Below are 17,366 nucleotides of genomic sequence, written 5' to 3' on the forward strand. Positions count from 1 at the left end.
AAAATATATTTTATTGATTTTTTACAGAGAGGAAAGGAGAAGATAGAGAGTTAGAAACATCGATGAGAGAGAACCATCAATCAACTGCCTCTCCTGCACGCCCCCTACTGGGAATGTGCCTGCAACTAAGGAACATGCCCTTGACCAAAATCGAACCCGGGACCCTTCAGTCCGCAGGCCGATGTTCTATCCACTGAGCCAAACTGGTTAGGGCTCAAGTATTCTTAACCAACTTGCCACTCAAAAGGCAGTTATCAGCACGAATTAAAAAATTTTTTTTAAAAGGCCCTGAACCATATTGCTTTATTTTATTCATATATTGGAGGTATTTAGAATATTGCTGGTGATGTTAAACTTAACCAGCTGAGTTTTACTTGTTAAACAGCTTCTTTTACTTCTGTGATTCTATCCCATACTTTCATCCCAAAAGACAGTTTCATGAATTGTTGTGAGTATTGCTACACACACTGTTGATTTCCTTAATTTTTGCTGTTTTTTTAGCCTCTACTGCTTATTCCGTCTCCTGATTTTCTGTGCCAGGCACCAGTTAAACATTGTTAGTGTCCACTGTGTGAGATGTGGCTACGTGAGGCCCGTTGAGTAATCCAAGCTGTGTGTTCCTTTGTGCCCTGCAGGGGGTGTCATTAACTTGTCAGTGCCTATAGTTCTGTCAGCTACTCACGAAGATAAAGAGAGGCTGGATGGCTGTACGGCATTTGCTCTGATGTACGAGGGCCGCCGTGTGGCTATTCTTCGCAACCCAGAGTTCTTTGAGCACCGGAAGGAGGAGCGTTGTGCCCGCCAGTGGGGAACGACATGCAAGAACCACCCCTACATCAAGGTCCTGTACAATCCTGGCTGCATTTTATCTCGATTCATTACAAATAACATTTGTGCTAAAAATGTGGGCATTACCTGTCTGTTGGTAGTTCCATTGACATGGTTACTAGTTTGCAGAAGGGAGACTGGATCTTAGGTTTGTGTGATGAGCATATGGTCTTATCACCTGGTTCAGATAAATATTTGTTCAGTAACTATTTAAACATCTACTGTACACGAGGCACCGAGCTAGATGCTGGTGCTGGACACGCAAGCACAGTCTGTATGCTCGGGGCTCCTAACTTTTAGTGGTGGTACAGACGTTAATCATGTCCATACAGGTAGGGAGGGAGGTCAGGATGGTTTTGTCTTGTCTGGGTTTTTAATTGAACATTGTGCTTCCAGTATGGGAGCAGTGCAATAGAATTAGTCTCCTCAAAGTGCCTTGTGTACTTTATATGTGACATGTTTTCATTGAAGTAAAACTTCTGTTACTTGTTAGGTGTTTTAAAGTACACTTTGAGCACTGAGAGAAACTAAGTGAAATTGTAGTTACTTTATCTAGAAAATGTCTGTAACAGCTATTTAGATATTGGAAATGTGCTAAAATCTCATTTTATTGTCTTATGAAGGACAAAAATTGATAACTTTTTAAAAATGGGATGTATTTTCTTAGAAAATAAGGAGGTCATGGTGTCAGGCATTCCTTCAAAATTAAATTTTACAGTTAATAGTAACAAGTGACATGGCTTACAACACATGCTCATGTAAATTCTTTGAGTCACATGGCAAACCTGTAGGATGGCGGCATATCCTTTGAACATATGGACAAAGTGAGACTTACCGGGGATACATGTCTCGACCAAAATTATGCAGGTAATAGATGGGATGAGGGTCTGATTTTAATCTAGATCACTTTGGGCGCCAAAGCCATTTTCCATAATCATAGCAGATAGTGGTTATTGGTATGTGAGCTTCAGATACTATGTAGCCTATATCATTAGAGCAGGGGTCTTCAAACTACGGCCCGCGGGCCACATGCGGCCCGCAGAGGAGTCTGATCCGGCCCGCCAGGTTTTTTGGGCAGTGAGCGCAACCGAGGTGTTACAGTAGGAATTAGTAGTTCATATAGTCCGGCCCTCCAGCTCTCTGAGGGACCGTGATCTGGCCCCCACTTTAAAAAGTTTGAGGACCCCTGAATTAGAGGGTACTTTAAAAATATCTATTTTTAAAAAATATATTTTATTGATTTTTTACAGAGAGGAAGGGAGAGAGATAGAGAGCTAGAAATGTTGATGAGAGAGAAACATCGACCAGTTGCCTCTTGCACACCCCCTACTGGGGATGTGCCCGCAACCAAGGTACATGCCCTTGACCGGAATCTAACCCGGTACCTTTCAGTCCACAGACCGATGCTCTACCACTGTGCCAACCCGGTTTCGGCAAAAATATCTAATTTTTAAAAAATATTTTTATTGATTTCAGAGAAGAAGGAGAGGGAGAGAGAGATAGAAACATCAATGATGAGAAAGAAACATTGATCAGTTGCCTCCTGCATGCCCCCTACTGGTGATCGAGCCCACAACCCAGGCATGTACCCTGACCAGAATCGAACCAGGGACCCTTCAGTCTGCAGGCCTTCATTCTATCCACTGAGCCAAACCAGTTAGGGCACTCTAGGGTACTTTTCATATGAATTTGATGGAAGAAATATTTATTTATTTATTTGTTAATCCTCCCTTGAGGATATTTCAATTTTTAGAAAAAGTGGTAGGGAGGGGAGAGACAGACAGAGAGAGACACATTGATTGGTTGCTTCCCACAAGGCCCCTGACAAGGGCTGGGGATTGTGCCTGCAGCTGAGGTCTGTGTCCATGACCGGAATGCAACCCAGACACCTTCAGTCCGATGCAGTATCCAAACTGGGTAGGGCGACGTTTGTTTTTTAATCACTCAACAAACAGTACTGTTTATATTTTGAACCATTTTTTAAGAGTGATCTGTAGACTTCTTGGTATTAGTTGGTACCTGGTCTGCAGCCTTCAGGCACCAGCAGGGTCTGGATAGGCGGGGGCTGAGCTAGCCAGAGTTCTCAGCAGAGATTCAGTGTTTGAGAACTAGCTGGTGTCCAGTGGGAGAGAGGACCTTGGGAAGCTAGAGGGCTTACCATTCTGCCCTGAAATGTTAGGACTTGGTTCAGTCATAATAACCATTTGCATGCAGTTATGCTTCTCAAACCACATTTCTGTTAGTTGGTCCTTTCAGTGACCCTTGGAGGTAGACAGTGTATTTCTTTGTCCTCAACAAACTTGGAGTGGGCTCCGCTTGCCCAGAGCTGCATAGGCAGCAGTCCCGAGTCAGGGGTAGGTCTGTCCTGGGTCTTCTGTGTGCTTCTTGCTACTCTGCATGCTTGCTACAATCGAAGAGGTTGCAGCAGGCTTGGGGATGAGAGGACCACCAGGTGTTGCTGTGAGGAACTTAGCCGGGCAGTCTTTTTTTTTTTTTTTTTTTTTAAATATATTTTTTATTGATATTTTACAGAGAGGAGGACGGGAGAGAGATAGAGAGCTAGAAACAGCGATGAGAAAGAAACATCGACCAGCTGCCTCTTGCACACCCCCTATCGGGGATGTGCCTGCAACCAATGTACATGCCCTTGACCGGAATCGAACCTGGGACCTTTCAGTCCGCAGACCGATGCTCTACCACTGAGCCAAACCGGTTTCGGCAGCCGGGCAGTCTTGCTCAGGATGTCCAGTCCCAGCTCCACTCCCACCCGAACCGCCCGAGCTATCCGGTTTCTAGGCTAGACTGGTGCTCCTCACCTGGCTGGAGTCCTGCGTCCTCTCATACCCACTACCTTCCTTTCTCCTCCAGCAGCCAGAGTGCATGCAGAGTGTGTCTTCTCAAAATGGAAATCCTTCCAAAGTTGTCAGTAAACGGCTCTTATAATTAGAATAAAACCCACGGGCCTCTGTGGCCTTGCATGATGCTCCTGATCTCTCTTACCTCTGCTCCTGTCCTCGCTTTCACCTTTCCTGACCTTCCAGCCACATTAACTTTCTTTCTGTTCCTCAGAGACAAAGCCTTTTGCTGCTCCGGGACGTTGTATAATACTTGCTGTCCCTCTGCCTAAAATGCTTTACCTCATGGCTGTTTCCTTTTCATCATCTCAGGTTAAATGCTACCCTCCTCAGAGAAGCCTTCACTGCCTCCTTTTTCGCAGTCACTCACTATACGCCCAGGGCACTGTGTTCCATTGTCCTTTCGTGTCGGTACCAGCTGGTATTTCTCTGGTTGCTCCTCTGTCTCCGTTATGTGACATAAGCTCTATTGCAGGAAGATATCTCTCTCTCTTTCTCTCCCTCTCCCTCCTGCGCCCCCCCCCCCCCTCTCGTTTCCTGCTGTATTTCCCAGTGCCTGGTGGAAGCCCTGGCACATACCAGTTGCTCAGTAAATGTTTGTTGAATGAGTGGTCTGATGGGAGGGGAAGGACCTTCTCGTGGGGAAGACCAGGCAGGAAGGGGCGGCAGCAGTTCAGGAACATCGTTAGCACATAAACCGCAGTTGTGGGAGAAGGGCCAGCTTGAGCTGCTCTGTGGGAGGGACACGTCCTAGGAAATAGCATCTCCTTTTCCAGATGCAGGGAAAGAGGACAAGAGAAGATAAGAAATTTGAGGTGGTGTGGAGATTGGAAAGCATGACTCTGTGCCCAACTCTGTCATCATTACTTTAATTGCTCAAAAGTTTAGGATTGGAGAGCACAAAATAGGGGCTAATCTAGGGTTACAAATTTTTGTTAATCAACATACAACAATGAAAATAATGTTTTTATTACTTAAAAGTCTTAATTATTCATGTTGGTTTTGTTTGCCCTTTCTTTTTAAATGGACTAGTTGTTTCAAAAGTCCTTTGAGAAATTATAGAATGCTAGAGGCCCAGTGCACAAATTCGTGCATTGGTGGGGTCCCTTGGGGTGGTCTGCAGGAATTGGGCCCCAGCTTGCACCCGCAGCCCTGCAGCCCTGCCTGGCACCACTCTGTAGCCTGGTGCCGCCCCTTTACCTGCTCCACCATCCCACCTGTGGGGTGATTAATTGGGACTGGGCCCCCACTGCTGCCTCTGCAGGGCGATTGGGGGGGTGATGGGCCCCTGCTCCCACCCACCTTGGCCTGCTCATCTGCTCCACCACCCCGCCTCGGTTTTGCTCTCGTTGGGGCCCGCTGCCAGCACTCTGTCCCCAGTGCCTGCCATGTTCTGTGCCGCCCCTGATGGTCAGCACACGTCATAGCGAGCAGTCGAATTCCTGACTGAACAATATGCATATTAGGATTTTATTATATAGGATACTCTAATTCTGTAGCATTTTCAATCCCAATTCAGTTGTTATGCTAAATGTACTTACCATTGACCTTGAGATGAAAGTAAAGGTTTATAACCATAGCTAGCTTGTATGAGAACAATGTTCTTATTTTTCTCTTGGTTTCTATTTAAAACAATTATTTTCTCTTTCTTCCCATTAGATGGTTATGGAACAAGGAGATTGGCTCATTGGAGGAGATCTTCAAGTCTTGGACCGAATTTATTGGAATGATGGTCTTGATCAGTATCGTCTTACTCCTTCTGAACTAAAGCAGAAGTTTAAAGATATGAATGCTGGTACAACATGGAACTAAATACCTAATATGGGGCTATTTATTTATTTTTTTCTTGATGGGAAAAGTGTAGATTTCCCCCCAGTATTTAATAACTGGAGGCCTAGTGCATGAATTCGTTCACGGGTGGGGTCCCTCAGCCTGGCTGGTGATCGGGGACTATTGGGGTCACAGGAGGTTGGCTGGCAAGGGAGGGGCCACAAGAGGTTGGCTGGCTGAGGTAGGGGCTGCTGGAGGTTGGCTGTGTGTGCACTGACCACAAGGGGACAGCTTTTGCATTGAACATATGCCCCCTAGTGGTCAGTGTGCATCATTGCGACTGGTGGGTTGCTTAGGCTTTTATATATATAAATCTAACACTGAATGATGAGTAAAGGTAAATGTAGCAATTGGAATATGTAAGGAAAAGTATCATTGGATCTAACATTATTTTGTATGCTACGTGGAAGATGAATGCTAATAACAAATTGATCTTTTAATTGTTTATTATGAAACTCTCCTGTTAAAGCTGAATAGAACTATGGAAGAGGAATTTTTTGAAGAGCTCATTCGTATCAGTGTGCTTTATATCTCAGAATGTCTTATATGAGTGGACTGTGTCACTGTAGAAAGTAATAGGAAAACAGAACTTTTATCATGTTTGTTATTCAGTCAACAAATGTTTGTTGTTTTTCACCAAGTACAGAGGTCCATAAGTACATGACGGGAGCTCACAGTGGAAAAGAGAGAGACATTCAACAAATAGCAGAAAAGGTTGTTGAAAAGTAGGTTAATAATGATTTTAAATTTCTGGATTAGGATGGAGTGGAACAGTAAGAGCAGAGAGCCTATAGATTACATATTATAAAAACCCTAGGAGAGGCTTTTTAAAAATTTTTATATCAGATACCTGCTGCTCATAGGTCTTTTACATAGAGGTAGGTAAATGGTGTATTTACACTGGTGTGCCCATACTCTTTCTCTCCCTATACTCACAAGTCCACGGTGCCATGTAGGACAAAATCATTCATTGGAGTTGGGAGGCTTTTTTAAGATCTGATGAATTTTGAAGCATCTTATAATCACGTTACTAATTAATTCTCACTCCACAGAAATGTTTAAGCCCTGAGTGTTAATGCTGTTTTGTGCGTTTAAAAAAAATATTTCCTGTGTAGTATAGAAATCAGGCAAAGAAGGCGAGAAAAATCAGGTGTACATGGTTGCTTTTTAAGGAAATAGCTGGCCTCCAAGCTGTGTTTGTTCTCTCCTAAGCGACTGTAGGAATCAGGGCAAGAGCACCCATTTCATCAGTTGTGTCCAGCCTCTCTGAACCCTAGATCCCAGCAGGTCATTTGGAGTCTTGTGTACAATGTCCCCGCTTCACCACCATAGTAGTTATGTGGTTGTGGGAAATTGCATTCATTTCTAAGGCTCAGTTCCCTTCGTTGTAAGAGTAAGGGCAATGATAGTACTAATGCATAGGATTTTATTTTAAAGAGTGAAATGAGATGTCTAAGGCACTGTAAACAATACCTGGTACATGGTAAGTGGTTCAGGTCCTAATTTCTGTTATGTGAAGGAAGCTAGCCTTATCTGTGTTTTTGTGAAGGTTAGAAAAAGAACGTCTGTGTATTTTTAAGTTTTGCTGTAGTTTGCTAATATTTGAAAATAAGATCAAGAACTGGAGGCCACACACACCCTCTTCAGAGCTCCACAGTTCCCACCCAGCGTGCCTCCTTCATCACAGCTCCTGCTTGGTTCCCGTAGGACAGTAGTTGGCAAACTCATTAGTCAACAGAACCAAATATCAACAGTACAACTATTGAAATTTCTTTGGAGAGCCAAATTTTTTAAATTTAAACTTCTTCTAATGCCACTTCTTAAAAATAGACCTGCCTAGACCATGGTATTTTGTGGAAGAGCCACACCCAAGGAGCCAAAGAGCTGCATGTGGCTCTCGAGCCACAGTTTGCCGACCACGGCCGTAGGTTATTGAATGTAGGATTGCTCTCCCCAAGCCTTTCCAAACTTGATTTTTTCCCTTCTGAATCTGAAGCGAATATTTGGCTTAAATTACTTGTACTCAAATAGTCTCTGAAAGCTACATTTGCTGCTTACCTGTACAACAGCTTATTTATTTTGTTTGTTTCTAACATTTTTTGGGCCCAGTCACAGGGAATATCTTTATGTAAGTCAGGGATGGCACCTCACTCTCTGGTCAGTATGTGATTAAGGGTCAGTGTTTGAGTCTGTTCTGCCCACTGAGAGGTAGGTAAGGTTTTCATTCCTGACAAGAAACTGGCTTACAACTGAAGTCATCTCCTCCCGTCCTTCCCTTCCAAGCGGGAAGTGCATAGGTTGCTGCCGTGTGACGGTGCACTGTCCGGAGCTCTGGCAGTCATTTTGCACTCCTGAGGATCTGTGAGAATCTGAACTGTTTGAGTTTGTGATCCAATCCTGGGTTCCTCTATCTCTGGACTTCTTGCTCAAAGACCTAATGCATGTTTGAATTATTGCGGGCACTTCTGATTGGGTCTTATTTGCAACCAGAAGCATCTGATAGTTTTTTTGTTTTTTTTAAAAAATGTGCATATTTTTCTCTCTTTTTTCTTTTTTTTTTTCTGGTGAATGGGGACATGTTAATGGAGGACTTGCTGAGACAACCTCATTTACTTTAATTTTTTGCCAAAATTTGAATTCATATTTAAAATTCACCTTAGTAACCCCATGGCAATGGGCAAGGAGACACCTGATTGGTGGTGTTGGTCTTATATCAGTCAGGGGCAAAGCAGACGTACAGTCCTTAGTTCATCCTAGCTTGATGCCTGTGTCGGTGGCCAGAGCTGGTTCATGCCTGAGGCACATAAAAAATAAAAATAAAAATAAAATAAAATTCACCTTAGTAGATTAATTGTTGGCATGGTTGAGGAGCCTTATCAAGGAATTATCATTCATAATTAGGGACTTTAATATGACATCTGTTTTACAGTCTTTAGTGAGCCAAACATTTTAAATTAGTTAGAGAATTTATTGCATAATGAGTGATTGCAACTTTGTTTAGAGTAGCTAAGAGCCAGTTATTAGCCTTGCATTAGACAACAAAGATGGTGGAGTGTTAGTTTGTTTACTTTTCCATTTTAGTACTAAGGCAAATAAGCAACAGGCAGAGGAGATTCCTTTGTAGTTCTTGGTCACTGTTAGGAAACCATAATAAGTCATCTGCTGATGGATATGAAATGTAGTTCAAGGGAGAGAAAACAAGGAATATTTATTTTTTCTCTTACTTGGGGATTTTTTCTTACCTCTCTCTTTCTCCTTCCCAGTGTTAAAAGAACTTTGATCGCCCCTTTTGGGCTGTCGTCTTGTGCACATTGACATGATTGGTTTTGCTGTTCGGCCCATCCTGTAGCTGGAAGGGTTGAGAGGTCTTTAACACCGACACAGTGGTCGCAAGGTGACATGATTCCAGATGGCAGGTTCTTTGAACCACTGGTGCTTGATCTCTATCTTGGAAAGAAAGAATGAATTTCACTTAAGCCAAGGAAATATTTGAATTATTTTTAAGCTTTTTTGTGTGGTATTTATTTATTACACACAGAACACTGGTGCCTGCCAGGTTGCAAAGGAAAAAGTTGACATAATTTCCTTCAGGCTAGTATGTGGTAGCACAGGGCTGAATAAATCTAAGAAAGCTTAGAGCTGCTGAACTAAAAAGTCTATTTTAAATGAATGGGTTGGGCCATTAGATGGATATCTTAGGCCACGTTGGGAATGATGAATGAGAGCTGAGGCTGCGCAGGTGGTCTGTCTTTGAGGGCACTTGGCTTTCTTGACCTTGAATGGCGTGAGCTGGAGAGAGTGTGGCCTGAGGTTGGGTAAGGAGAGACTCAGTCAAGTCGGAGCACATGCAGAGGACCTCTGAACATAATTTAACAAAGCAGGTGTTTAAAGAAGGATGGTCAGGGTTAAGGGAACTCACAGGAATGTCTTAGCATCCAGGGAACACAGTTTAGGGTAGTGTTACCGCTCCTGAGAGGGCACGGGAAGGGAACTGTTTCCAAGCCTGGGAAGAGGAGCTGTGGCTGTGAGGAGGGGCTGTGGGGCAGAAGCTAGTGGTAGGGGATGTAGGCACAGCCGGAGTCACAGTGCTGAGGCAGCATGCTAATGGTGCAAGAGCTCCTGCAAAGCTTGTCTCCCGTCATCTTCTGGTTGCCTGCCAATGTCTCCCATCTTGGAGGCATGCACACACATGTGCACACACAGTGCACACTTGCACACACATGTACATACATACATGCACACAAAACACACATGCAAGCACAGGACAGAGAATTGATATGAAGCAGCCCAGAGCCCAGTTGCCAAAAGGTTTATATTCCACATATATCCTTATTTTTATTTGAAAATATTTCTAAAGGGCATGTACCTTGGTTGCGGGCATATCCTCAGTAGGGGGTGGGCAAGAGGCAGCTGATTGATGACTCTCTCTCATTGATGTTTCTAACTCTCTATCTCTCTCCCTTCCTCTCTGTATAAAATCAATAAAATATATTAAAAAAATGAAAATGAAAATATTTCTAGTCTTAAGAATGAAAAACATTTTATGGCTGCATACTTTGGATTAAGAGTACCTGTTTGTGAAGAATTCTAATTAGTGTTTATATTTACTCAAATGGCCTATGTCTTATTGATTTTTTCCCCCCTTCAGAAGCAGTTTCAGTAAAATAAATACTACTAATTTATGATAGTCTGGAGAGAGGCAAGGGAGATCAAAGCCTTCTTTCAAATTCTCTTCAAAAAACTTCCACAAAACCTCACTTTAAATGTCATATGTGCGCGTGCACACACAAACACACACACACACACAACACACACACACACACTCACACACTCACACACATACACCCCTCTCTAACAACCTGACAATTATCAATACTTCTTGTTTAGCTACTTTATTGATTCAAGGAAAGCAGAAGTGCCTGTTTTGAGAGCTTTGGAGTAAATAATGTGGTAAATATTAAAGCTTGAGTAGGGCTGGGAGAAGAAGCTTATTAATTATGCTGTTTGTAGGACAATGTCGCACAGAAGTTGAAAGCGGGGAAGCAGGAAGCTGTTGTAATCATGGGCTTAGTGGCTGGGATGCATACCAGGGCTCTGGCCGGGGAAGCACGGTTCTGAGGAATTGGGGGGAAGGGTGACGAGGAGCTAGAAGCACTTTCTTGCTCATCACCTTATTTGTTACTCAAAACGGTCCCGCCTGGAGTGCCGAAGTTGTCCATGGGCAGGCACTCAGCCGAGAAATTGCAGACTTGGGGTCCAACCTGGGTTCTTTGCATGGTGCCCCCTGGGTTTGATGCCCTGGCGTTCGACTAGGCGACCTGAGTTCTGCACTCTCCAGGGAGTCGGTGCTGGCCCTCCTCCCACCATCAGGAGATGCTCATGGCCGCTGTTTGCTTGCCTGCCACACAACATTTGCTCAGAAGTACCTTCTCTACTTCCTTCTTCTCTTTTCTCTGCTAGAAGGAAACGGGCAGATTGTTCTTCTTTCCATGATGTGCTGGCTCCTGGGCAGATGGTGTTTAAGCTGAGGAAGAGGGGACACCTGTACTACTGGCTCTTCCTCTATGTAGACATGAAATACAGCCAAAGCAATGGGTTTTGGGGGCTAGACCTGCGTCTGGCTTGTGATGTGACAGTAATAGTGAAGGTGGAAGAAACAAGGGGATGCAGGGCAGTAATGAGCAATATATCTTGCAATGGTTTCAGCGATACCTCTAAACTGCTGAATTGGAAGGTCAGGACTCAGAGATGCAACTAACAGGAGCCATCTGTGTGCAGAGTAATTGGGTCCAGGCGAAGGGTGAATTTCTGGAAGAGTGTGTGGAGAAAGAATTTCTTCGGTCGCAGTGGTGAGCCTTGCTGCTCTGAGAGGTCCTACAGGATGTCAGTAACAGGTGATTGCACCAAAACGGCCAAGCAGAATATAAAATGCCACGCATACCTGATGAGGACTGTGTAAAAATGCATGGGCAAGGAGAGCAACTAGGAAAGTGGTTTTTGTTGTTGTTGTCCTTGTCTTTGTTTTGTTTTTATGTGAGAAGCAGCGGAGAGGTCAAGAGCATTTAAAACAGGAACGTGTCCTTTGGATTTGGCAGGAGCTTCGTGCCACGTGACGGAGCAGGAAGGAATTGGCTGAATGAATGAATCCAGTCCTGCTCTTCCATTTATCCTTCACACAGTCACCAGACTGACCCTCTGAAAACAAAGACCTAATTTCGCCTGTTGCTGTTGAAGGAAGTGTATTTTCCTTTGCCCATGGGCTTATTTTCTGGTTGGTGAACGTTGGCTTCTCCTCCTCTGACCAGATTGGACGCTCCTGGGGGCAGGATGGGTTTCACTCTGCCTCAGGACAGCATCTCTACGGTGGCTTTTTCATCTTGCCCCACATTGTCTACTCCCTGCCCTGTCTCAGGGTGCGGAGGGAGGAAGGCCAGGTCGTGGACATGTTTTGTGAAGAGGTGGTGCAGGCCTGCGGTGCATCGGTAGTGAGGGAGTAGAGCTTCTGATGAGATCTAGGGCACACGTGCTTCATCGCCCGCGGAGGGTGAGGGTGAGGAAGGGATAAGGGATCTGAGTCTCTGAGATGAGTGATGGGACTGTGCTCCCCGAGGGTGTGGAGGAGGACCAGCGATGCACAGGAGGCTGTGAGGAATCCAACCTGAAGTGTACTTGGGGCACTAAGAGGGAGTGGTGAGATGATCTGGGGTGTAGGGCGGGTTCTGGTCAGCAGACGCAGATTTACTAGTCGCTAACACAGGGCCCTGCTCAGGGGCCTCAGGCTGCTGGGAGCAGGATGGGGAGAGTGCTTAGGGGTCAGGGCATTGCCTGTCTTCGCTGTTGTCATAGTAGGGCTCACCCCGTTCACAGTGTGTAGGTTGTGGTCTGCCAGAGGAGCCTGTCTGGGTCCTGGGGGAGGAGTAGATTGAGTGGGTGGAGAGCATGGGAGAGGGGCGCCTGGGAAGGCACATGGGCATTTTCCTTAAATTGTCAGCTGAGTCCAAGACAACTGGCAGAGCTGAGGCTCAGATACACATTTCCCCAAGATGGCAGAAAGTGTAATCAGCTTGGCCTTCATACCAAGCCCAGGTGTTGGCAAGGACGGGTCTAGATATGTAAATTCAGGCAAGGGAGGGCCTACTTAAGAATGCACATAAGCTCCTTTGATCCTAAGTTTTGGTGTTACTTCTCAGTGTTGGGTATAAAATAAATGCGCTGGGAGGGGTCACCTCGTCATCTTCCTATCTCTCCAGCAGACAGAATGGCGGCCCACCCAGTTCCCAGCTTTAAATCTACCTCTGTGTCTTCTCTCTTTATTTCCATTATTTCTCAATCCCTGGCTGCCTCCACTTAGAACCGGTTCGTTCATCTCTCTTTCCGTGTGGGATGTGGAAAAGGGAGGCCCCCGCCACATCAGTCCCCTGCAGAGAATGGGAGAGTTGGTGGAAGTCTTACTTTATATGGAATTGTGGGAACATGTTCCTCAGCAATAATCATCTTCTCATTTTGCTGTCTCTTCACTCTACCCACTTACTCTCTGCCCTGCCCATCAGTCTTGCACAGTGCCATTATCATTTTCTGTAAGACACTACCAGTTAACTCACAACCCCTTTTGGTCCCATTGTGTCCTGTCTTACTTGGCATTTGATATTTTATGTGATCATCTTCTGTCAGCTTTTATATATATCTGTGGCAGAATGGATGATCCTGTGTTCCTCACACACATCTATCTCAGCTTTTCTGCGTCCACAGTTTGGCTCACATCAGTTAGTTTGGTTAGAATACTGATTTTACTTCTATCAGTCACATTTCATTTAGCAAAATATAGCATGCAGACCAAGTTTGGCCCACTGCTGTTCTTTGTAAATAAAGTTTTATTGTGAACCTGCCACATTCATTAGTTTATGCATTGTTTGTGGCTCCCCCCCCTCCACCCCCCCCCCCCCCCCCCACCAGAATAGCGGGCTGAATAGTTGCTGCAGAAACCCCATAGCCTGCAAAGCCTAAAGCATTCATTCTGGCTCTTTAAGGAAAAAGTGTGCTTTTATTCATGGTGTCAGCAGCTTTGCAGTGTACTTTCTATAAGTCAAGATTATGGAATACCTTATCCTTTCCCAGGAACAGGTACAGAGGGCTAGAAAGAAATGGAAATCATAAGTGTTAATATTAAAATTTCAGTCATTTGTAGATCACCACCTATTTTTAAACATGATCTTAGGTAAAGCAGTCTGAAACTAAGCCATAAGGAATTATAAGTGAGAAGGCAAATATTTTATACTGATTATGGTGTGAAAACAGGGAAATCATTGCTTTTTAGAAAATGGCAATTACATGAGACATAATGAAAATTGTTGTATTAGTGGCCCCAGGTTCATAATGGCCCATTATTCTTTTATTTTTGATGGAAAATTGATGAAAGAAAATTTAATAGTGATGCACACTGGGCTATGTTCATTGGGACAGTGTCCTGGGAGTGTAGCTCCCAATGGATCAGATGCTCTGACTACAGGGTTCATTCACGGAAGTTCTTTAGTGGAGAGACCAAAAGGTCGAGGTGAAAATACAGCCTGGAACTACAGACGGTTACAGCCATTTGTATAATTCATTGATATATAGTGATAAGGAATTGAAAAGACCAGAAACTTAAGAAAGACCTGGTTCTGTTGGCAAGAAAAAAATGGGCAGACAGATCAAATGTGGTCATGGGATTTCTGAGTTCAACTGATAGTAAGGAAAGAATTATACCTGGAAGGCATTTTGGCAGCAAAATCCTTTATATGTTTCTAATGTGAACTTTTAATAAGTCATCCATCTTAACTTTATCTGTTAAATGTCCAGTGTGGAGCTAGATTAATTCTTTTTGGAAAGAAAGCCTAGGTAGATAAATTGTTAGAATTTGTGAAATATGTGTATGTGAGACAGAATTTATTTTTTTATGTTTCCTTTTGCACATCCTGTCATATAAATAACCGTGCTAAAGGGCGATTTTACAAAGTCAGATTTGACCTGATTGAAGTCTAGGAATGTAGTCCTCATACACCTGAGATGCATTAACCAAGGGTCATGTTCAGAGATAGACTCCTGTTCGTGATTAGAGAGGACACAGCTGCCTGTCCCGCACTGAGCTCACTCCCTCACTGCGGAAACGCTCGCCGGGAGGAGAGTTTGTGCTTCATATTGGGTGGCTCACAGTTCTGATTTGTTCTGTTACAGATGAGGTTCACCTTTTTTAAAGTTAGTTTTTATCACTTAAGATTGTGTTTGCCAGTTTTTTTCTGCTGTAAAGTTAGCAAATTGTTTTATACTTACAAGTATTTTGGGGGAGAGATTTTTAGACCATAAATATTCTGTTGTCATCAGATTTTTACCTGCTAGTTTTAGCACAATACAAAAACTGTCAGATGGTGAATTTCTAATCCCTTCATTTCTTTTACATTTATTAGTTGACTTTCTACCATGAGGTAGAATTTCCACTTCTCCCCATTGGTTATTCATTTTTTTTTATTCTTAGGGACTCACAGATTCTTGTTTTACTCTGTTGGGTACGATCCATTACTATTATTTACTTGGATGTTTAACTTGTTCTGGGTTCGCCAGACTGGCTACTTTATCCTTTTGACGTGCCCCTGTCATTCTTTGAGCACTTTCTTCATAACACAAAGGATGTTTCAGCTCATGTTGAGCAGCAGGTCTTGGAATAATTTTATTGTCATATAAAAGGAACTTCAAAGCATAATGCTGTAAATCTTAGAATATCAGAGGTTGTGCCCCAAAAAACCCTAGTTAAATAGGGGCCACAGTTTCCCTCCTGGGATTTTGTCATGGGATAGAAATGGGTTAGAATGGAGAACAGATTGGAGAGGACGTTGATGTTGTACTGCTTGGCTTACCATTATCAGGGGAGGGTAGGACGTGCCTCTCTCTGAGTCAGGCTTGGATGAACATGGCTCTGTGCCAGGGGTTGTGAAGGCAGTATCAGACCTCCTCTGTCAGGTTGTTACTCTCTCCTGTGAGATTGCTCTGTGACCCCAAAGAACCATGTCTTCTCAGAAAGGTCTCCTAATAGGAAGCCCCATGTAGGGATAAAGCCAGGATTGTAAGCCCGAGATACAGAGTTAATCAGTCTAATGAATCTAGCAGTTCCTATTGTTTGGGTAATAGCAATGGCCCCTGTAGGGATATTGGTGTTGCTTAGCTATAATCCAAAATCCCAACCTGGCATCACAAAGCCAGATAGGTTCCAGTCAAGCAAGTAATCACATACTTGGATAGCAAACAAATTTTTTGAATTATAAATGTCTCCACCTTACCGTATTCTTTTAATAAAGAAGTGTCTTAGGTCTTATGGAGCAGCGTTTGCCAACCGGTGGTCCGAGGGCCACTGGTGGTCCGTGAGGTCCGAAAGGTTGGCGATTGCTGCTATGGAGGGATTGGCCTGGTGGGTCATTAAGGCAAAGACCAAGAATTTATATCCACGTAAGCAGCTGAACCAGGATGTCAGGGCCTGAGAGTATGATTGTTCTCAAATTTCCCATGAATGCAGAAAGTGATTGTTATAAACCCATCAATGTTATGACACATCCTCAAACTTGGGATATTAGTAGAAGTGCAGGTCATGTTGGCGTGGTTAGAGCAGTACATGTTTTCACCCGTTTTAATTCCGAGAATGCGTGCTTGCTTAATCCTAAGCATCAGGCTTCAAGAATTGTTTATCTTTTGCAAGGTCATCTGTTAGAAACATGCTCCTCTAACTCTGAAAATTCTCTTTTCAGATGCTGTCTTTGCATTTCAATTACGCAACCCAGTGCACAACGGACATGCTCTACTAATGCAGGACACCCATAAACAGCTTCTAGAGAGGGGCTACCGGCGCCCTGTTCTCCTCCTGCACCCTCTGGGTGGCTGGACCAAGGATGACGACGTTCCTTTGATGTGGCGAATGAAGCAGCATGCTGCCGTGCTGGAGGAAGGCGTCCTGAATCCTGAAACAACGGTGGTGGCCATCTTCCCGTCTCCCATGATGTATGCTGGACCAACCGAGGTAGACTGCTTTTCAGATTTTCATGCAGCAGTGTGGAGACCACTCTCATGAACACAGCTAGAGTCAGCCACAGACCCGTCGGATCTGTGTGTCCATTGCAAACACTGAGTGTGCCCGGAGGGCTCTCCTGCTCTATCAGAGATGTTCTCTAAAGGGGGAGAAGGTGGGTAGGGAGGAGCATGCTCCTCTCGCTCTTGTTGCAGTCCGTGGTCCCAGTTGTGGAACAAGTTCTTTGTAGATAAAGGGCTTGGTGAGTTTGGAAAGATGTGACACAGAATGTAACTGCTGACCACGGTACAGACACAGCTCCAATAGCACCTATCTCATCCCTTTGACTAAGTCCTGAGTCACTCTTCCCAGGAAACAGATTTGCTCTGATTTTTTTCTTCTTCTGAATTTTGGAAGGGCCAACAGCATTTGAATAGGAAGAATGTCTGAAAAACAGACAGGGAACATTCTTCGTCTGTTCTTTTGTGAAGGACTGGAGCATAATGGAGTGAGGGTGCAAAATTGCTTCTTGATTTGAGTGGGAGAGGGTTCTAGCATTCTCCTAAGGGGGGAGAAGGGATAATTTGAGATATTTTTATATCTCTATATAGGGAGAACTTAAATAGATTTTTGCTGGAAGGTAGTGTAGGCTTTCAAAAAATTTTTGTTGAATGAATGAAAGACCTAAAAAACAGTGGGAAATTCCTAGCCAGCTTCTTGTTGGGCTTTCAAGCTAAAGAGTAGAAGGCATGTTCTTATGTTATTCTTTTTCAACTCTTAGTCACATTTATCTGGGGGACAAACCCTTTTAGAAAGGGTCAAATAAT

The 17,366-nt window shown here is 44.0% G+C and overlaps 1 protein-coding gene across 2 annotated transcripts in view; it reads left to right on the plus strand.

Moving 5' to 3' along the window:
- Nucleotides 1-17,366, plus strand: part of PAPSS1 (3'-phosphoadenosine 5'-phosphosulfate synthase 1) — a 106,819-nt gene that overhangs the window by 49,762 nt on the left and 39,691 nt on the right. For both annotated transcript variants that reach the window (XM_084872465.1, XM_084872466.1), the window contains exons 8-10: nt 636-841; nt 5,343-5,478; nt 16,283-16,551. In XM_084872465.1, coding sequence (XP_084728591.1) covers nt 636-841; nt 5,343-5,478; nt 16,283-16,551 — 611 coding nt within the window. The remainder of the gene's footprint in view (nt 1-635; nt 842-5,342; nt 5,479-16,282; nt 16,552-17,366) is intronic.

This window comes from Pipistrellus hanaki, assembly GCF_964339955.1.
Source record: "Pipistrellus hanaki genome assembly, chromosome: 1".
Taxonomy (NCBI): domain Eukaryota; kingdom Metazoa; phylum Chordata; class Mammalia; order Chiroptera; family Vespertilionidae; genus Pipistrellus; species Pipistrellus hanaki.